Below are 23465 nucleotides of genomic sequence, written 5' to 3'. Positions count from 1 at the left end.
AAATCAATAAAAGAACAAATTAAAAGCAAAATTTATTATATAAAGTTAATAAAATAAGTCAATACTTTTTAAGTTATTAAAGATCAAAGATTTTAATTATTTGTGAAAAAAATGCATGTTTTGAAAAGGTTTTTTGTAAATCACTGAAAAACTTTAAGTTTTTACAAAAAAGTTAATAGTAGTTTAATTCGTATAGCTTATATTCTAAGAATAAACTCTTAAATCACGCGTCTTTCGATTATAGAGCTACAACCTCTTCGCAAGAAAACGACCCCATATTCCCGGCTTAAGAGAGAGTTGTTCTTAAAATAATTTAAATTAATTATTTGGCGACTACATATCGTTTAATAATTTATGAGCTTGCAAAATATACGCATCTCAATTATTGAATTGCCATTTTCTTTCTATAGTGCAGTCAGTGAAGGTAAAAATCAACTAGTACCTTCGATTTCGGTAAATCTCCATTCATTTTCACGAAAATTGGTGAGCGGATTTTGATACTATCAACTTTTTCTACATCTTATTTTTCATAGGTATTTCTAAGTACTTTGACAAGTATTTAGTACCTAAGTGTTATAAAATGCATCTCTTTCCCGTTATTTAAGCTTGAACCCTTAGATTTTAAGAGTCGCGGAAAAAAATATACATTTAATTACCAATAGCTTACTTTAAATTAACATTAAAGGGTTTTTCAAGTAAGCAATTTATTATATTTTGTATTAGCTTCAATTTTAGTGATGAAAACTTTTTTGTAAAAACTTACAGTTTTTGAGTCATTTATGAAAAATCGCTCTAAAGCATGCATTTTCTTTCCAAAAATTAAAATATTTGATCTTTAATAACTCAAAAAGTATTGATTTATTTTAATCACATTATATTTTGCTTACAATTTGTCCCTCTCTCGATTTGTGGGGTTATTTTTAATAAAGTAATTTTCACTCCCGAGAAGGGGTGACATATACCCCAGGCTAAAACCCCAAGTTGTTATTGTCAATTCGTGAAAATAAATGGAGATTTACCGAAATCGAAGGTACTAGTTGATTTTTACCTTCAGTGACTGCACTATAGAAAGAAAATGGCAATTCAATAATTGAGATGCGTATATTTTGCAAGCTCATAAATTATTAAACGATATGTAGTCGCCAAACAATTAATTTAAATTATTTTAAGAACAACTCTCTCTTAAGCCGGGAATATGGGGTCGTTTTCTTGCGAAGGGGTTGTAGCTCTATAATCGAAAGACGCGTGATTTAAGAGTTTATTCTTAGAATATAAGCTATACGAATTAAACTACTATTAACTTTTTTGTAAAAACTTAAAGTTTTTCAGTGATTTACAAAAAACCTTTTCAAAACATGCATTTTTTTCACAAATAATTAAAATCTTTGATCTTTAATAACTTAAAAAGTATTGACTTATTTTATTAACTTTATATAATAAATTTTGCTTTTAATTTGTTCTTTTATTGATTTGTGCATTTATTTTTTATAAAATAATTTTCACCCCCGAGAAGGGGCGGTATCCACCCTCAGGGTAAAGGCGCAAGGTGGTACCATGTCACCTTTGTTTCTTGACGTATCCTCCGGTTCACCGAAATTGAAGGTAATCGTTGATTTTTACCTTCAGTGACTGCACTATGCAAAATAAATTGCAATCTACTGATCTAAATGCGCGTAATTTGGAAGCTTATAAATTATTAAATGATATGTAGTCGCCAAATAATTAGTTTAATGCATTTTAAGTACAACTTTCTCTTAAGCCGGGAAGATAGGGTGGTTTTCTTGCGAAGGGGTTGTAGCTCAATAATCGAAATGCTCTTGATTTAAAAGTTTATTCTTAGAGTATATAAGCTATATGAATTATATCCGCAATACGATATATTTTAGTTTTCTCAGCATCTTTCTCTTAAGTTAAATCAATTAAAGGGTTGTTTGGGGGTGAAGGGGATGAGCTCAAAAATCGAAACTATATAATTTCAAGAGCTCATAAATAGCTCGTAATTCTGCCGCAAAAACCGATTCAATATTCCTATTTTTAAGTAGTGGGGGGGCTGACTCAGCCCCCCCCCCCACTAGGGTATTAAATTCCTGCTCAGTGGAACGAGCTCAAAATTTTTAGTTTGCGGAATATGAGAGCTCATAAATAGCTCATAAATCAGGGCTATTTGTTTTTTAATTTTTGCAAGTGGGGGGGGGGGGCAGCTCAACACGGGTGTATTATAGGCCTTATGTAGCACTCACGTGGCGTTTTATATTTTTTTTCTCGATATCGATATTATTCTCAATAATATCGCGGCAGGCGTATCGACAATACGCCAATAATACAAGAGTATTGTATTGATTTCAAAGAATGAGCACCGTATCGACATTAATATTGCTAAGGTTTGCATTGTATCGGTATCGTATTGATTTTCGACACGATATCAATACAATATCGATATTTTTATCGAATATCGTGAAGCTCTAGCTGAGCGGGGGACGAGGGTAGTTATAAGGGGTAAAAGTCGCGGTTTTTATTGTTTTTTTGTGACGCTCGTGATCGAGATAGTGCACCAACATTTGGGAATAAGTAAGTCATGACGTAATTTAGTAAAATCTTCAAGGGCGGACAGATCCGTGGGGTACAAAGAGGTGGCGGACAGGGGTGAATATATAAATTATAAGATGGTACTAGATGGTGCACCAAAATGTGGAAATAAGTAGATCAGGACGTAACTAAGCAGCGTCTCCAGGGGCGGACACGTCCGTTAGGCACAGAGGGGTGGCGGACAGGGATGAATATAAAAATTATAAGGGTTTTTTGTGACGCTCGTGATCGAGAAATTGCACCAAAATTTGGGAATTAGTAGGGCATGAAACTAAGCAAAATTTCCAGGGGCGGACAGGGGTGAATATGCATATTATAACGGTTTTTTTGTGATGTTCGTGATCGAAATAGTGTACCAAAATTTGTGAATAAGTAGATCAGGACGTATATAAGCAACGTCTCCAGGGGCGGACAAATCCGTTAGGCACAGAGGGGTGGCGGACAGGGGTGAATATAAAAATTGTAAAGGTTTTTGTGACGCTCGTGATCGAAATATTGCACCAAAATTTGGGAATTAGTAGGGCATGACATAACTAAGCAAAATCTCCAGGGGCGGACAGCTCCATGGAAGAATAAGGGGTGGCGGACAGGGGTGAATATGCATATTATAAGGGTTTTTTGTGACGCTCATGATCGAAATAGTGTACCAAAATTTTGGAATAAACAGGTTATGACGTAACTGCGCGGAAGTTATATTATAAAATTTAATTTCGGTAGGAAATTTTAAATATAGCTTAAAGTACTTAAATATAATATGGTACAGTTTTTTAAATTGGTGCATTTTTAAGAAAAATGACCCCACCTAGCTGTCCGCCCTTTTGGATTTTGATTCTACACATTTAATGAATCAACTGTGCAAGTTGCGGACATATTCTCGATGACGAGCATGAGCTAAAAGTTTTGCATATTCATTTTTGTCCGCTCCTGAAGATTTTGATTGGTTACGTCCTGATCTACTTATTCCCAAATTTTGGTGCACTCGATGCTCTCGATCACGAGAAAAACAAATCACAAAAAAAAACAATAAAATCCGCGACTTTTACCCCTTATAACTACCCTCGTCCACCGCTCAGCTGGCCGCCCTTGTGGGAAAATCATATGTACACGACTAATTCAACATATATCCGTACAGTTTGTCCATATTACCGATCACGAACAAAATCCGCTTCTATCTCTCCGACTATTAATTGAACTTACTTTAGAAGTTGTAATAGTGTTGCATCCACTGTTTTGATGTTATCTCGATTGTTATCTTCTCTTTTCTTTCTGAGTTTATAAATTTCCGTATTTCTGTGATTCTTTATCCACTTTGTAGGTGTTGATTTTCTGGCATTTTCTATCCCTCAAATTGCTCCGCTGTAACTGTTCTTTCGGTATATTTCCGTTTGTTGTCTTCTAACTTTAATGTAGTGCGTCTTTAGCTGCTTCATAAATACTTTTCTATATATTAGTACAGAATCTAGGAATAGTCAGGACATGTAATGAGAAATCAAGAACGTTACGGCCTTCTCCAACTGATTCTCCAAGGGAAGGTAAATGGTAAAAGTGGACCGGGAAGAAGACGCATTTCCTACGGACCATAGGGCCAGAAGCCCAATGTAAAATTCTAAACTGTTGAATTCCTGCTTCCCTAATTATTTTACATCAAAAGCCATAAGAGAATATTTGTAGAGAATTGAAATCTATATTAAAATCAAAAGTTAAAATTGTTCTATGATTTAAACGCATTCCAAAATTTTGAAAAATATAATACATTTGCCACAGTAGATATGTGTGTAAAAGTTAGGCCACACGTTACTATTTATCTGACAGGGCTCACACCATTGACTAAATAAAAAATCTTTATTATTAATACTTTCTCCGCAACTGAGGGTATCTTATCAACTGTATTGTTTTTAAACAATAAATGATAAAATAAATATATTGACAGTTCAGATTATATGAAATGTGAAAATAATAACTTCATTGTGACACTTTATTGCACTGTGTGTGGCCTAATTTTGGGCTGAAAAACTGAAAAATGTATTACATTTTTACAAAATTTTGGAATATGTTTCATTCGTAGAACAATTTTAACAGTTATTTTCAATACCGATTTCAATTCTCTACAAATAGTTTCTAATGTCTTTTGATGTTCAATAATTAGGAAAGTAGGAATTCAACAGTTTAGAATTTTACATTGAGTTTCCTATGGCCCGTTTTCCAATTCACCACCCGGTATACAATTTAAGATGTTCCAAATATTTTACTATTTGTTCACTGTTCACGTTTATTGCTGATTCTCTGTATATTCCATATTCCTACATTATCCATTTTCGTTTATTGTTTATTCCGTACTTTGTTCTAAGACTTGGTTTGAGCCTTATTAGTGGTATTAGTTTTTATGATGAGATTGAACTAATTTCGATAAATATTTTTAGGTTACCTGATTATATTCTTCTTCCTGGTGTCGTTCTTCTGGATGAACGTCATGTGCGTTGATATGTGGTTAGCTTTTAGGTAAGTAAATTATTTTTATTAATTTTTGGTTTAGCATACTTTTATAATATACATCTTGTGCAAGCCCCATACAGAAGATGTTATTTCAAAAAAAAATGAATGAATACTGCAAAGCCTTTAAGAGGCCACTTTGACATTATCTAAGATCAATATTGTGACAATATACTCATAGGCGCGCTAAATGGAAATAATAGAAAACAATTTTATTATTAGTAAACAGATATTTATAAAAATAAACCAAAATAAAATAAACCGAGCTCTAAGTTTTACTATAAACGTTTATATCAAATACCTAGTTTATAGGGGAGTGCAATTAGAATGAAAAGATACAATGTTTCGGAAAAAATCAAACAAGGTTATATTTTTCTAAAACTTTTTTTGTTAGTTTACAAATATGTTAAAGTAAAAAGTTCTACTCACAAATTTCGCCGCTAATTGTTTATTAATTGTTTAAACAATAACAATTGTTTTGTATGAATAATGTTAATAATATGGGTGAATTCAACATTTTATTTTGATAAAAAATGTTCACGACAAAAAATCTGACATTACAATTTGCAAATTCAAAATGGCGGATTATTTCCTAAAAATCCTTAAAAAGTAGTTGTAAAATCCGATTTTTTTTTTATAAAACGTGTTTGTTTACATAAATAAAAAAAGTTATTCTTAGTAAAAAGCTCTGCATATTCTAAAGCTTTAAATGCAATCATAAAATATCAATTTTTATGAATTTTGTATAAGATATGTCAATAAATAAAAATTTCAGTTAGGAGTAAAATACCTATATTTTTCATAATACTGAAAATTGTAATTATGGAAAGTTGTTCAGAATTAAAAACGATGTGTCAATATGCAATTACACTCTTCTAATCGAAATATTGTGAACTATAAAGGTACATATTTATTGCGCGAAATATAATTTTTTTACATACCTCGTATAATATTGATAAAATATAATATTTTATATTTGCATATTAAATGTTAGACCATGCATAGCTATTTATGACGAATAACTTTCTTCATAAAATTAATAATAAAACAGTTATCATAAAAATAATAAGTGAAAATTTAATGATGGGTATAATTAATTTGAAACAATATTAAAAAAACAAATTTTCGATTAGAAGAATATAATTACATATTCGAACATAGATTTTAATTCCAAACAACTTTTCTTTATAAAAATTTTCGATATTGTGAAATATAAAATTACTTTACTCTTGAGTGCAATTCATATTTTTTTACATACGTCGTACAAAATTAACAAAATTTAATATTTGATGGTTGTATCTTATGTTATATACGATGCAGAGTATTTTATAAAGAATAACTTTTTTTCGTAAAACTGATATTAAAAAAGTTATCAATAGGTTCCAAGTTACGCAGACATACTGTATAAGAGCTAAAAAAAATTTTTTTGTTGAACATTTATTATTGTTGAAGCTTATTATTAAATGTATTTTAGGTAAGTTTTACAGAAAAAAGTTTTGATCACTCTGTATATACATTTTTTCAGCTGGTAATTTTCGGTTTTTGTATTACATTTTTATTATCTTTCTAAGTTTTCTCAAAAAGAAATTGTTTATTTCATTTTTAAACTAAAATAATTTAGTGTTTTTTAAAGATTACATCCTAAGCTTTAAAAAAATATCAAAAAAATTGTATTAAATTTATTCAAACTTGAGTAATACCGTCTTAAAGTGGTGGGAATTCTGTAAAACTACGAAGTTTTCAAAAATTACATTTTTTGAGACATCGTATTATTGAATTAAATTTTTGAGATTTTTTTTGAATGAAACATCGTTTATTAAGATTATTGAGAGATAAGTTGTACAAATTTGAGAGTTTTATAAGTAAAATTGTATTAGTTACACATTTTAAAATCATTTTTAAACAAAATTCATGTAAGGCTCACTTTCCGCCCACACCGTACTTATGTCCATATATTTTATTTCTTTTTATTACAACCATAAGATAGCTTATTTCATCTTCTTTCATGTCCAATTTGTAAAATTTCTTTTGATCCATTAGTTAAAGAATTACATTAAAAAAACTCAACCGTGCACTTCTTCCAACGCTAGTTTACAGTGCGCCAATATGTGTGAGAAGGGTGACTTTAGCGTTATAAATAAAAATTACAGAAGCTAGAGATTTAATTTTAGAAAAATCTTTATATAAGGTGTTTTTGGAAAATTTTCTGAATTTTTCAATGGTCAAGTCAGTTTTTTTTCTAAAAATTATATTTTCGGAGTTATTTAAAAAAAAACATCTAACTTCGCGGTTCATTTGTTTAATAAAAAATGAAGCACCCACTTCTCGAGTAAAATTTTTTGATATGTTGTTTATTAAACATTTCTTAATGAAATTATAAGAAGTTTTTATCTTGTTTGATTTTTTCCGAAGTGAAAATCTAAATGCACTCCCCTATTAGTCGTAAGAAATGAACGACAGATTGAAGCAAGTTCGAAAATATTGTCAACAATGAATATATAACTATCTGAAAAAGTAGTATTTGTACTGTAGTCAGGATTTCTGTACCTAAATAGGGGAGAATGGGGGAATGGGAACCACTTAACTATATTCTTTAATAAAAAATAAATTTTAGGGTATATAAAAAATCGGTCCAGGCTAAGAGCTACTTTAAAATGTTAATTATCCTTCGCTATTATTATTGCGTAAATTTATTTAGTTATGTTAAAGTTATTATGAAATTACTAAATATAGTGAATGGCTCCAATTGCCCCAATAGGTCGGGTAATAAGAACCACAATTTATTTTAAGTTTTATCTGTATTAAATTTTTAATTTTCATAACAAAAATAGTAATACATTGTTTTTAACTCATTTTGTTTAAACAAAAGTCACAGAGATAATCTTTAGCTGTGTCAACCCCCGAACAATCTGCATGTACCCATCGACCACAAGCTGTACAGCGATACCACAGTTCTGCCACTTTTCCCAGAATCATAGCAGATCAAACATAAATCTGTTTCATCTTCATTATCCGAGTTATCATCACAAAGGTCTTTATCACTGACATTTTCTTAATCCGATGAGTCCCATCTGATGAGTATTCATAATGGTTCCCATTACCCGTTTTGTTTAGAAAATTTTAACCTATGAAAAAAATTACCAAAACCAGGTGATTAAAAAAACAAATCACATGCAATTATTCTTTAGGTAGTTAAGTTTAGTTTGCATAAAATAGTTTTTAAGAAAAACATGTTAGGACTAACTTACCGTGAATTTTGTAAACCACGTGTATTATAACGATTACTGCAAAAAGTCTACTATGCTCACACAACATTCAAACAACACTGAATAAACATCTGCAACGATGTCGCTGCATCTCTGCATTGTCGGTAACGTGTCGCCAGTGTCAGCAAGTATTTAAAAGCGCGTAATTTAAATAAAACTGGGTGGCTCTCATTACCCGATGGCTCCCATTCTCCCCTATAGATTTATTGCGAATATAATTTTCATGGGAAACAAATTTTCACACTTTTTTTATTTATGACAACAGTAGTTTATTTCTTATAGGTACTTAGATTATTAAAATTTGTGGTGGCTCTAATTTCGATTTTCGCATAATTTTGGCACGGTTTTTAATGGAATTTTTCTTGAAAGGTTTCACTTTATTTTTAGTTTGATGAACTATTCTCATTTTTTAAACTATTGATAATATTTATATAATAAAAATCCTCATAAAACTTTATATACTCGCATTAGAATTCGAAATATTTTTAAGTAAAATATACATACCTATAAGTAAATTTAAAACTTATTTCTATTACACAAAAATATAATAAATTAATTATAAATAAACACTACTTCCCTATGGATCAACACTAACGAATTCGTAAAATAATACACTGCTGCACTGAACAAATATCGATAACAGAACAGATAAGAGAATCGTGCTATTACGGCTATTACACTTAGAAATCTGACGCAGGTTTGTCAAAATGACAGTGACTATTTCTCTATGTTGCCTATTCAGTTATTTGATGTAATATATATATATATGTTCGATTTCCTGTTAGAGATAAAAAATTTTAGTAGTTCCAATATGACACAAAATCTAGGCATGGGATCAACAAGCTTATTTGAAGAAACTAGAAACTGTATTTTTTTGTTTTTCTTAATGGCGTACAGGCTAGTTCTTTTAATATTGTATTTAATTATAGAGAAATTTCTACATACTAACATATTTCTTGCTAGAACCGGAAACACCAGAAATTACCACAAATGAAGATGTTAATATAAGTGCACAGGAAGTACGAAAAACACTCGAAAAGCTGAAGAATAGAAAAGCTGCAGGTAAGGATGGAATACCAAACGAATTACTGAAATATTGTGGAGCAGCAATGACAGAACAATTAACAACATTAATTAACAAAATCATAAAACACAATAAAATACCGGAAGAATGGAGAACGAGCGAACTAATTCTACTATTCAAAAAAGGAGATAAAAAGCAGCCAGAAAACTACGGAGGTATCAACTTGTTAAATACATACTACCCTAAAACTTACAACTAAAATCTTACAAGACGTAATGAATCAGAGGATAAGTTTAGCAGACGAACAACAGGGTTTTCGTACTGGAAGATCGTGTACAGATGCAATATTCGTCATAAAGCAAATTACTGAGAAATCACTAGAGTATAATAGACCAGCATTTCTATGTCTGATTGACTTAAAGAAAGCATTTGACAGAGTAAGACTCAAAGATGTAATCCATCTTCTGTATAATAGAGAAGTCCCTCTAGATATCATAAAAACTATTGAGAACATCTACCAAAACAACAAAATGGAAGTCAGAATAGATGGACAACTTACAGAACCTATAGATATAGGCAGCGGAATAAGACAGGGAGACTCATTGAGTCCTATGCTTTTCAATTTAATCATGGATGAAATCATCAAAAACGTCAACAAAGGAAGAGGATATAGAATGGGAAACAAAGAAGTAAAAATGCTCTGCTACGCAAACGACGCAATATTGATAGCCCAAGATGAAGATAGTCTGCAAAGATTAGTCCACAGATTTAACATAAGAGCAAAAGAATTCAATATGACAATTTCATCTCAGAAAACCAAAACAATATTAATCAGTAAAGAACCAATCAGATGAAAAATAGAAATTGATGGTATCAGTATTGAACAAGTAATGGAAGTAAAATACCTTGGAATTACATTGTCGGAGTTACGGAGACCTAGACAAAGAAGTAAGAAATCAAGTACAAAAAGCAAATAGATTGGCAGGATGCCTTAATAACACTATACGGCGAAACCGACATATTAACACTGACATGAAGTCAAGAATGTGTAAAGCCAGTGTAAAACCAATAATGACATATGCATCAGAAACAAGACCCGATACAGCCACAACACAAAGACTACTGGAAACGGCAGAGATGAGAGTACTGAGAAGAATTACAGGAAATACACTGAGAGATCGAAAGAGAAGCGAAGATATTAGAAGACAATGTAACGTACAGTGTATAAACGAATGGACACTAAATAGAAAGAAAGAATGGAACAACCACATAACCAGAATGGGGGAGACACGTATGGTCAAAATAGCACGAGATAAATCACCAATCGGTAGAAGAAGTATTGGCCGACCGCGCAAAAGATGGAGTGACAACCTTCCATAGAGGTATCAATCCGCCAATGAACAAGCAGAATTGCTTATAAAGAGGAAGAAGAAGAACATATTTCGTAAATTGGGCTTTGTACCGCCACTCACTCATTTTGGTACACATTACGAATATGTGTGCCAAATAGCTCGACAAAATATTCAACATTAAAGCCGCGATCTTGGAACGCTTTTTCCGTTTTGATGACGCGCTACTGTAGCCTCTTAAGTTTAGTAATATCGGTTTACACACACGCCTATCATACAGTCTTCCGATCCAACTAAAATCATAATTAAATAATTAATTAAAAGTATAAATAACCTATAGTTTTGCTTTAATAAAATAATTAAATAATATCAAAACAAAACTTTATTGGGACGAATTTTCTGATAAAACCTTCATAGTTTCTAAAATTTGCAAACCAACGAATTACTGGAGCTATGAAGGCTGAGGGAGATCTAAGAACATCTCACTTCTCGCTAGAGCTTCACGATATTCGATAAAAATATCGATATTGTACTGATATCGTATCGAAAATCAATACGATACCGATACAATAATACATACCTTAGCAATATTAATGTCGATACGATACTCATTATCTGAAATCAATACAATAATATTGTATTGTCAATACGCTTACCTCGATATTATTGAAAATATGGGTCTAGGACGTTTCATCGCCGCCGTTTCGATGCCGCCAGTTCGATGCCGATGCCGGCCGATTCATCGCCAGTCAATTAATCGCTATCTGATATATTTCCGAATTTTCGACAGTTACAATTATTAGTTATTTTTAGTATTAATAAGGAATTCTAGGAAATGCGAGATATGACGGCGATGAAATGGACTGGCGATGAACCGGCGGCATCGAAACGGCCGGCGATGAACCGGCGGCATCGAAACGTCCCATTCCGGAAAATATCGATATCGAGAAAAAAATTATTATGGTGGAAATCATACATGTAATAGTGTTTTCCACGTTTTTTCTCGGTTGGTTAGAGATATTTTGTGTGTCTAAGCGACGTCCGTACCAGTCGAGCGGTTTTTTCTCAAGAAGCTCCTAACGAATAAAAAATGCTCTTTAAAGATTAAAATATCAAAGAACTCATTTGTGTCTTGCGTGAACAGATAGATGAAGAGTTCATTAAGGGATAATATTTGTGAGATTACAATGTAATTTATTATATTTCTTGTATATTTTAAGTGATTTGTTTAATAAAGATAAGTGATAAATTAATAAAGAATCGTTTTTTATTAATTTAATCCTTTTATGTCGATATTTTTTCGAGTATTGTATCGATATCGTATCGAAGTTTTGCGGCGAAATACGAATAACATTGGCAACAAAAATATGTACAGAATAAGAAACAAAGACAGCAGCATTGCTACGGATAGAGCCGAAATCCTTAAGGTTGTCTAATCGTTTTATCGCGAAATTTATGAGAGCATCAACGCAAGGCAAGATCAGCTCCTGCCCAAAATCACGAACCAGGGATCAGAATTAATGCCAAAAGTAACACCATACGAAGTTAAAAAGACACTTTCAGAAATGAAAAATAATAAATCCCCTGGCGATGACGGAGTAGTGATTGAGGCAATAAAACAAGGTGGAAATAAAATTATCCAGGTTTTGGCCAAACTTTTCCCCGAATGCATTCACCAAGGAAAAACGCCTTCTCAATGGAACAATGCAGTCATTGTTTTATTGCATAAGAAAGGTGACATAACAGATCTAAAAAACTACCGTCCTATCAGTCTGCTATCACACATATATAAACTTTTCACAAAAATTATCAAAAAAAGACTGGAGGCTAAGTTAGATTTCTATCAGCCTAGAGAGCAAGCTGACTTCAGATCCGGATATAGCACTAACGACCACTTACTGGTAATAAAAAACTTGATCGAGAAGTCTGCGGAATACAACAAACCATTGGCACTGATATTCGTGGACTACGAGAAAGCGTTCGATACCATAAACGAGCAGAAAATGTTAAAAGCATTGACAGAATGCCGAATAGACCATCGCTACACTAACATGATAAAATATATCTACCACAACGCAACGGCTAGCGTAAGACTATCTGATCAACAAACAAATAAATTCTGTATACAGCGAGGAGTACGGCAAGGAGACACCATCTCACCAAAGCTGTTCACAACCCTTTTAGAACACAGTTTTAAGACGGCAGATCTGAACGAATATGGTATCAACATAAATGGAGAGAAGCTCAGTCATTTGAGATTCGCAGATGACATCTTCCTTATAGCCGATCGTATGGATGATGCAATAATAATGTTGAACAAGTTATATTACGCTTCCTTAGAGGTCGGACTAAAGGTTAACATCAATAAGACGCAAATAATGACTAATCTGGTGCTAAATCGTAATATTGTTGTTGATGGAATGGATATTGAGCAGACTGCATCTTATAAGTACTTGGGACATGAAATTCGGTTGGGAAGAGATAACCAGACTTGCGAGCTCCCACGTCGCATAGGATTAGCCTGGGCAGCGTTTGGTAAACTGAGCTATGTATTTAAATCCGACTTACCCATATGCCTGAAAAGGAAAATCTTTGACCAGTGTGTATTGCCTGTACTCACTTATGGAGCGGAAACATTAACACTCACAAAAAAGGTACTGAACAAGATTCGCATAACTCAGAGGGCTATGGAGCGCCAGATGTTGGGTGTCTCCCTGAGGGACCGAATCCCAAACGAAGAAATACGTTGTAGAACAAAAACAGCCGACGCCGTCGAAAGAATCGCGTCGCTCAAGTGGAATTGGGCAGGACACGTCGCCAGATTGTCAGACAACCGATGGACAAAACGTATTATCGAGTGGAGGCCACGAGAAGAAGCACTACGGAGAAGAGGACGACCACCAACCAGATGGGCCGACGATCTGAAGCGTATTGTCGGCAACTGGATGCAAGCCGCACAAAACAGAGAAAGATGGAAAGGGATACCTATGTCCAGCAGTGGACGCGTAATGATGATGATGATGATCGTATCAAAATCGATATCAGTACGATATTTTTATAAGAAAGTATTGTCGATATCGATACACGATACGATACTTCATTGGCATAACCAATACAATACTCAATACTTAAAGAGTATCGATATTGTATCATATCGTGAAGCTCTACTTCTCGCCTGTCCAGCGCGGTAAAATTCCTACGAAAAATGATCCACCCATACTCAGATAGGAGTAACACTAATATTAATAAATAATCGTTTCGTTGTAAAGCGAAGCAACAGCCGTCTTATATTTTAGTTTGTTCTTCTTCTTTAAGTACCGCCTCCCAATCGGAGTTTGGATATCTTCATCACTATATTTACTCTATCTACCGCTGCTCTAAAGAGTTATATAGAACTGCATTTAAACCAGTCCCTTAATTTCTTCAACCATGACACTCTCCTTCTTCCTATACTCCTTCCTCCTCTTATCTTTCCCTGTATGATTAGTCTTAGCTGTCAGGTCAGTTTGTTCAGAGACAGTGACGTAACAAACTCCGTCGGGGCCCCCCCGCAGAATTAAAAATTAAAATGTTAAAAAATTACTAAATGCGACATGTGTAACAAAAGATGTATTACAGCCCAGTAAATGAACGTAAAATATGGCGATACCGTGTAATTTTCAGTGTCACCACCGAAGTGGTCAACTCAAGACTTATTAGTTATTTATGAGTAAAAATATTTATTGTTCAACAAAAAAAACACGTATTTTGGCGATTTTTTGCAAATAGTTCAAAGAGTAAGTATTTTATCGAAAGAAAATTTTTAGCAAAAATGTAGCTTATAAAAAAATGAAACGAAAATGAAGTCTGTCGACCCAGTAAAAGTACAGTTGTAGCTCATGAAAAGTTTTTCTTATTCGTCAAATTCCAAATCGAATATTTCAACGTGAAATAACTAAAAAATGAAATATTTTTGGTCTTTAAAAAAAGCTTTATTTTTATTTGTTACAAAAGTTTCTAGCATCAAAACTAAGCCAGTTACGCTCAAAATACAGTTAATCCCATTTTTTGGTAAAAAAATTATGAAAATCTCCCCCTATTTAGCACCACAATGAAATTAATCATTATCGCTTTACAAATTACTTAACTTTTTTATATAACCTGTAAGTTTCACCGGTTCAAAGTGCTTATTTTTGAAAGGGTTCTAGTTGAGACGGCTTGAACAAGTCACTAATCACGAGTATATACAAATTTTAAACAGCCATATCTTAACCAATGTTTATCTTACAGAAAAACAAAATAAAGCCAAAATATTTATAAAAGCAAAACCTACATTTCTTTACTCTTTGAGATTTTTCGTGTCACTAATACTTTTTAAGTTATTTTGAAAAAAGGGATTTTTCCAAAATAAAAAACCTTTTTTTACTATGAAACCAAATTCTTTCAAAAATAAGAACTTCGAACCGGTCAAACTTACAGATCATAAATATAAACAATAAATATATAAAGTAAGTGGTAAAACGCTAACGATACATTTTATTTGGGGTGCGAAATAGGGGGAGATTTTCACGATTTTCTTTACCAAAAATGGGGCCAACTTTATTTTGAGCGTAACTCGTATAGTTTTGGTGCTAGAAACTTTTATAAAAAATAAAACTAAAGCTTTTTTTGAAATATTTTAAAAGGTTTTAATGAGTTTTCCCCGAAAAGTGCTTCATTTTTTGGTTATTTCAGGTTGAAATAATCGATTTGGAATTTAACAATTAAGAATAATTTTTCATGAGCTTCAAACTGTGCTTTTACTGTGTCGATAGACTTCATGAATAAGTACCTACACCATATTTTTCTATCTTATAAGCTACATTCTTGCTACAAATATTTTTTCGATATCTAATATTTAATTCGATAAAATACTTATTTTTGAGTTATTTACGAAAAACCCAACTGAAAACGTGTTTTTTTTTGTTGAAAAATAAACATTTTCACTCGCAAATGATTTGAAAAATATTAACATATGTAGATAAAGAAACTCTATAGAACAAAAGTTGCTTATAATTAGTCAATTTATACATTTCAGGACTTATTTTAAAAGTATATTTTTACCCGAAGAAAGGGGGTGTACCCCTCGAAGTAAAAGCAACCAACGGCATACGTCCAACTTTGAAGTGGAGTGTAACTAGAACCTAAATCCAAATTGTCAAGCAAATACGTCCGTTTTAACGCTGATAATTTCACTCCAAAATTGTCATTTATTGATCTATTGGTGTATCATGCATTGTTTATGAGGATTTACATTTTTCATCTTTATTGGTATAGAATAAAATAGAACAAAAATTACTAAATGATTACATTAGTACATAGTATTATTCTATGAGATGGACAACTAACTTCGTGCACTACTATCACCGAATATATCTACAATTTTATTAATTCGAATGGGCAACTTCATTCTCAATACTGCACTGCTTAAAAAACCTATGTATGCGAATAATATAACAACACATTTTTACATATACATATTAGAGGACAGGATGGGCCTCTGACATATTGGGGCCCCGCCGTAAGCTTCATGCTACGGAGGCCTCTGTTACGCCCCTGGATAATTGTATCGAAATACTAAACGTAGAAAAAGATTAAAGAGAAACCCATGTCTAGAAATTATTGTTCTAAAATTCGGCCAATTGCAATTCTCAAATCTGTTAATAGTCACGTAATGTACCCTCGGAGATCGCTGGGAAAATTTCCACTCAAAATAACAAAAATCAGTTTGGCAACACTGTGTGAATGTAGATAGTAACATATCCTTTTTAAAATAAACACAACTGTAATTTAGTCCAAACAACTTAATATATTTTTTTGCCAACAAAAATGAGATTTTTCAACCAAATAATGTTTCAAATATGATGTGCAAAATAATTTTTAATTGGGTTCTGCTAATGGGCTGGCTTTTTTTGTCATTAAAGTAAAAAAAAACTTAAAATTTCATTCATTAAATCATTATTGCCCGGTTATCGTCTTAATTATTTTAACTGTACTAATATCCGTCGACTAATTCTGAATAATTAATAGATTGTTAAAACATTTTATCTGTAGCGGCTTCTGGAATATCTTAAAAATATCGAATTTCATTGATAAAATGCGCATATCCCACCGAGCTTCGCTTCGACCATACAAAGCATTATAGTTTATAGTCCTGTCGCCAGGGGGGGTACAACGGCCTCGTTAATTCAGATGGACTTACTCAAGTTTTTTTTATGTATTTTGACCCGTAGAACACGAATTTTTTGGGTAACAGTTGATCCGGATGTCGATAAGATTGTTATATACCAAGAACTTGAGGAATCAAATAACAGCGATTTTTGGCAAAACAAAACAATATTTTGTATTTTGTGGGCCATTTTAAGTAAAAAATATTTCTACAAGTTTTTTCGTAGGATGCACAGTTTTCGAGATAAACGCGGTTGAACTTTAAAAAAATCGAAAAATTGCAATTTTTGAACCCGAATAACTTTTGATTAAAAAGTTTTAAAAAGTTTTAAAAGTTTAAAGTTTAAAGTTTAAGTCAAATTATATCGGTTTTGATTATTTGCATTGGTAAAAATTTATTTTTTTATTGTTTAACAAAGCTATAAACACGTAGGGTTTCCCGTGCTTTTACATGCGTTTTAACGCATGTAACGTAGAAATAGTCTTGATTGCACTAGTACCTATTCTACCTACTCGTTCGATTTTAAATGAGAAATCATAGAAACATCACTCACGCACTAGTTGTTTGTAGCTTTGTTTAACAATAACACAATAAATTTTTAGCAATGCAAATAATCAAAACCGACATAATTTGACTTGAACTTTCAAAGGCGCTAAGCAGAATTGCTATTTTATTTTTTAATCAAAAGTTATTCGGGTTTAAAAATTGCAGTTTTTCGATTTTTTGAAAGTTCAACCGCGTTTATCTCGAAAACTGTGCATCCTACGAAAAAACTTGTAGAAATATTTTTTGCTTAAAATGACCCAAAAAATACAAAATATTGTTTTGTTTTGCCAAAAATCGCTGTTATTTGATTCCTCAAGTTCTTGGTCTATAACAATCTTATCGACATCCGGATCAACTGTTACCCAAAAAATTCGTGTTCTACGGGTCAAAATACATAAAAAAAACTTGGGTAAGTCCATCTGAATTAACGAGGCCGTTGTACCCCCCCTGGCGACAGGACTATTACCACCATAAAAGCTCGGGAGACCGGAAAGGATTAAGTTTCTAGATGTGAAATGATTCACTTGCCGAATACGCCTATGTAGAAATTTGCGTTTTTAAATTGAAACACACAACGTAAAATAATATAACAATAATAGCTTTTTACATAATATCAGACTACAAGATCGGACCCCTGATCGATTGGGGCCCCCCGCAAGCTTCATGCTGGGGGCCCTCTGTTACGCCCCTGTTCAGAGAGCATCAAAATCACCCTAACCGGTTTCAAACCATATTAAGTTATCATCAGACACTGCATATTTGATTATCTGTGAACACATTAAAATTCGGGCTGCCAGTATCGATTCACAACAAAATAACATGATGGTATGGATGTCGTGGCGACATCTGCTAAACACAAGCGAAAGTTTTGCTTTAATAAAATAATTAAATAATATTAAAGCAAAATTTTCGCTCGTTTTAATATTTAATGTACATACTTACATAAAATATTTTAACTTTATGTCTTTATTGCAGCGGTATGAGAACATTCCTTTCTAAAAAAACAGCTGAACGAAAAAGATTCATTATTTACTGTATCTACGCTTGGGGCATGCCAATAGTTCATGTCCTTATAGTATTTCTTATAAATCATTATGGATCGACAGATACTAGCTGGAATCCTCAAATCGGAGTTAAACGATGCTTCTTAGGTGGTAAGTGTTTATCTTATTAATTTTTTTGAATAAAAATTATACAAATATCATGGTATAACCTTGTAACATATCGATAATATATTTCTACTCATATTACTATATACACGTTTTCGAAAATGTGCCCTTTGCAGGTTTCAATTAACTCAATCCTTTGACTGTCGCAAACCTGTTGACTTGGAAACCTTTACGCTATGAAAACAAATTCATAATCTCTATCCAGATCTATTTTTTTCTGACACGTTTTCAGTCAAGGCTATAACATATTAAAACAATTATTTAAATCGGGCAACAGGTTTAGGAGATACGAGACATCAAAAATGACCCATTTTTGGGGTGCCCGTTTTTCGTGCCGGTAAGTGTATAAATAGTGTGACCAACTAGCCCGAAAAATCCGGGACATGGCCCGAATTACGAAGTGGTGTCCCGGCGTCCCGGACAAGGCTTCCGGGTCATCCGAATTTTCAACGGTTTGGTAAAATTATATTTTGAAATTTTGAATACGTTATTCTTCTAATTCACATCAAACTGAATTGGTGGGACGAAAAAAAGTCGACAAATTCTAGAGTTTAATTCTAATACCACATCTAAAACGCATGCATTTTATATCGGTGGACGGTGGACGTTTTTTCGTTTGTGTATTTTAATTATCGTTTTCTGAAAAAAAAATGGCCCGATTTTCATTGAAAAGTCCCGGATTTCAGGTATTTTTTTCAGCCTTGTCCCGGATTCGACTGAATTGGAGTTGGTCACACTATGTATAAATAATATTCAGTAATACCTATCATCTATAATATTCAGTGTATTTTCTTTTTAGTATTCTCTCTAGTATATTCTGTTCGTTATAATGGGCCAATATATACCATAGATTTAAACTTTGCACTCAATTCTCATATATCTGTTTGTTCAGAAAGTATCTCTCAGATTACACTTAGGGACAACAGATTCTGATGTATTGATTAATTTTTCAACTCTTTTGATGAATTGTGCTTGTTAGGTGGCTTTACTCCGATATGCTTAAATTACCATATCGATTATAATGGACTATTTTTGATCTCATGTTGACTTCCAAGATATACATAGTTCCAACTTTGTGCAGTAGTAACGCAAATAGTTTTTACTAGATAGGTATCAGGTTACGGACTTAATTTAAGAATTTTTATAATTACTTCTGCATTTCGTCCTCCGATTCTGAATAATTAGAGCATATTTTTAACATAATTATTATCATCATCTCATGTTTCTATCGTGGGTGTTACAAATACACTTCTTCAAGAAATTAACGCCTCACCTTAAAATGGGTCATTTTGATGTCTCGAATTTCCTAAACCTGATGTTCGATTTAAGTGATTTTTTTATTACCTATGCCTTATTTATGATTATGATTTATTTAATATGCCTTATTCTTCAAGAATATCGCTGTAATATTATTGTTGCTAGACAGGTAAATTGTCATTCTATACCTGGTGTATCAATCAAACTGTGATTTTTTCTCAAAGTTCGCGTGACCTGTGGAATATTCTAGTATTTATAAAATACTGAAATTAAAACCCAACTATAGCCTCATGTTTTTTTAACATACTGTTTTTGATTCATTCACTTATGTTGGATAATATAAAAGTTAGGTACTTTAACAGCTAGCCATGTTTTTTGTTAATACAGTTTGTTTTTAAATAAGTATGGAAAACTTTAACGGGTAATTATGCATGAAAAAATAATGATAGTTTGCTTTGTAAACGTATATCCGCAAATGCGTCGTTTACGAGATAGAGGTTGTTGAATTTTTTCTTACAAATTGATGATTTATTTATTGCTCTAAAACAGGTTAAGATATGCAAATTAAATTTGTCGGGTCTTAAGAGATATTTATTGCGCATTTTGCGGCGCGCATACAGGTAATATTACCCTTATGTGCGCCAATGGTGAACTTAAAATTCTTAATTGTATGTCAAAATGCACAATAACTACCCCCTAATACCCACCAAATTTAATTTGCCAAATTTTTCAACCGGTTTTAGAGCAATATATAAATATTCAGTTTGTAAGAAAAATTTCAACACCCCCTATTTGGGAAACGAAGCATTTGCGGACATACGTGTATAAAGCAAAGTGTCATTATCTTTTCATGCAGATTTGCCCCTTAAAGTTTGCCATATTTATTTCCCTGGATTAATGAAAAATAAGGCTAGTTGTTAAAGTACTTAACTTTTTTATTGTCCAACATAAGCGAAAGAATCAAAAAAACAGAATGTTAAGAAACCATGAGGCTATAGTGGGGTTTTAGTTTCGGTATTTTATAAATGCTAGAATATTCCACAAGGTGACGCAAACTTTGAGAAAAAATCATAATTTGATTGGTACAACAGGTATACAATGACAATTTACCTGTCTAGCAAAAATAGTATTACAGCAATATTGTTAAAGAATAAGGCTGAAGGTACGATTCCGACAACGACTTCAGACGGCAGACGCCAAGTGCCAATGTAACAAAAACTACTTCTGCTGTAGTTTTTGTAAAAGGGAGTGAAGATTGGAAGATTTGTTTAAAGGATAAACTATTACAACAAAAGCCAATGTAATAAAAATGGCCCCACGTTGGGAGCCGATATACAAGAGAATGACCACTTAATACTCAAGGATGGATTCGGCCAACTTGCATGCCTGTCAAAGACAGTAGATCAAAGTAGATAGTGATGATGACTAGGAAAGAAAATATTAAAATAAGAAAGTATGTACTGAAAATGGATAAAGAAGAATAATTGATAAAGAAAAACAAATGATGGGCGCCAGAAGAGGGTATCGATCACTCTCCCAGGTATACTACAGTGCTGTAAAATATACAAGAATAAAAAACCGATAAACGCCGTAAAAATATGAGTGGCGCATACAATATTCCAGCTACAAAAGAGCTGATATGAGTATTACGTGTCGCGAAAATGTATTTTCATTTTGATGGAAAATTAAATTCTAGTTTTATTTTGAAAGATGGTTTCCATAATATTTGCTAAGTTTGAAGTAAAACGCGCCACAAAAGAGTAACTATGATACAGTTTGCATTTTAAGTCTCTTTTGTGGCGCAAAAATAAATAAATTTTTGTTTTACTTCAAATTTAGCAAATATTATGGAAACCATCTTTCAAAATAAAACTAGAGTTCTATTTTCCATCAAAATGAAAATACATTTTCGCGCCACGTAATACTCATATCAGCTCTTTTGTAGCTGGAATATTGTATGCGCCACTCATATTTTAAGGCGTTTAACGGTTTTTTATTCTTGTATCAGGAGTTTTTCAAAGTTTTTTATTAATTAAATGTATTAAGTTGAATGTAATGTTTCTTGATTATATGTTAAGCGTTATAAATGGTCGCCTTTGTGGCATTCTCTCCCAAATTATCTAGTAGTTACGACATCAGACTTGTGATAAGACAATCCGAGTTCATTTCCCAGCCATCCTAATAATTATGGCCGGCAAATGAACTCGGATTGTACGATCGATCATAGCGTCGTAACCACTACAACTACATAAATCATTTCGGCGATAATGGTTAAATACACACACCGGCAAAATTAGCCAAACACCTTAAAAATGGGACATGTTTGATGTCTTGAATTTCCTAAACCACTGGTTCGATTACAGTGATTCTTTTAGTATGTTATAGCCTTATTATTTAAGAATATCGTTGTAATAATATTGTTGCTAGACAGATAAATATCATTTTATACCGGGTGTACCAAGCATACTGTGTTTTTTCTTAAAGTTTGGAACACCCTGTGGAGTATTCTAGCATATGTAAAATATTAAAATCAACACTCGATTGTAGACTTAGGCTTTCTTAACATTTTCCTTTTTGATTCATTTACTTATGTAAGATAATAAAAAATTTATGTGCGTTAACATCTATCCATGTTTTTCATCAATAAATCCTCATAGCATGGGAGGAAAGTATACTAAATTTGCAGTTACTCGAGCGTTATGGGGACCTATTGGATTGTGAAGAGTATGTGCTAAAATCAGAAAAAGGTTAAGTTAAGTTTTCCATAAGGTGGGAGACTTTTCATTGTTTAATTTAATTTAATTTGAAACAATCATTTTTCTCCGATTATAGCGCTATCTATCCATAATTCGAAAAAATGTGTCGAATAAAACTTGCTTATTTTTACGTAAAGAATCCAAATTTGAAATAAAAATTGGGGGCTCCTATTTAAGAGTTTAAATAAAACCCCCATTCTACCTCCGTGGGGGCTCGTGACACCCCATGGAGAGGGGTAGGGGGTAAATTAAAAATTTTAAATACGAACCCTGCGATATTTCGCGAAATGAACATCAGATCGTAAAACTGCAAAATACACCTATTCAATATTTTTCAAAAATCTACCAAATGGCACCAAACACGACCCCCCACGGAGGTGGGGTGGGGGGTTACTTTAAAATCTTAAATAAAAGCCCCCAATTTTTATTGCAGATTTGGATCCTTGACGTAAAAATAAGCATAACTTTTATTCGTAACATTTTTTCCAATTATGGATAGATATAGCCTATATTTTCTGTAATTGGAAAAAACGATTGGTGGAAGTGGAAAATTAAATTAAAAAATGGAGAGTCCCACACTTTATAGAAAACTTAACTTAACTTTTTTTGGTTTTAGCACCCACTCTTCACAATCCAATAGGTCCCCATAACGCTCGAGTAACTGCAAATTTAGCATACTTTCCTCCCCTACTATGACGATTTATTGATAAAAATCATGGCTAGTTGTTAAAGCACATAACTTTTTTATTTTCCAACATAACCAAATGAATCAAAAAATAAAATGTTAAGAAAGCCTAAGTCTACAATCGAGTTTTAATTTTAATATTTTATATAT

General features: G+C 32.5%; 1 protein-coding gene across 16 annotated transcripts in view; it reads left to right on the top strand.

The window, feature by feature from the left end:
• LOC126889954 (G-protein coupled receptor Mth2-like) overlaps positions 1-23465 on the top strand; it is a 595837-nt gene that overhangs the window by 494886 nt on the left and 77486 nt on the right. For all 16 annotated transcript variants that reach the window (XM_050658722.1, XM_050658718.1, XM_050658714.1 and 13 more), the window contains 2 exons: positions 5007-5085; positions 18424-18602. In XM_050658722.1, the coding sequence (XP_050514679.1) occupies positions 5007-5085; positions 18424-18602 (258 nt within the window). The remainder of the gene's footprint in view (positions 1-5006; positions 5086-18423; positions 18603-23465) is intronic.

The sequence above is a fragment of the Diabrotica virgifera genome, chromosome 8 (assembly GCF_917563875.1).
Source record: "Diabrotica virgifera virgifera chromosome 8, PGI_DIABVI_V3a".
Taxonomy (NCBI): domain Eukaryota; kingdom Metazoa; phylum Arthropoda; class Insecta; order Coleoptera; family Chrysomelidae; genus Diabrotica; species Diabrotica virgifera.
Note: the sequence above shows the minus strand (reverse complement) of the source record. Positions and strands in the feature narration are given on the sequence as shown.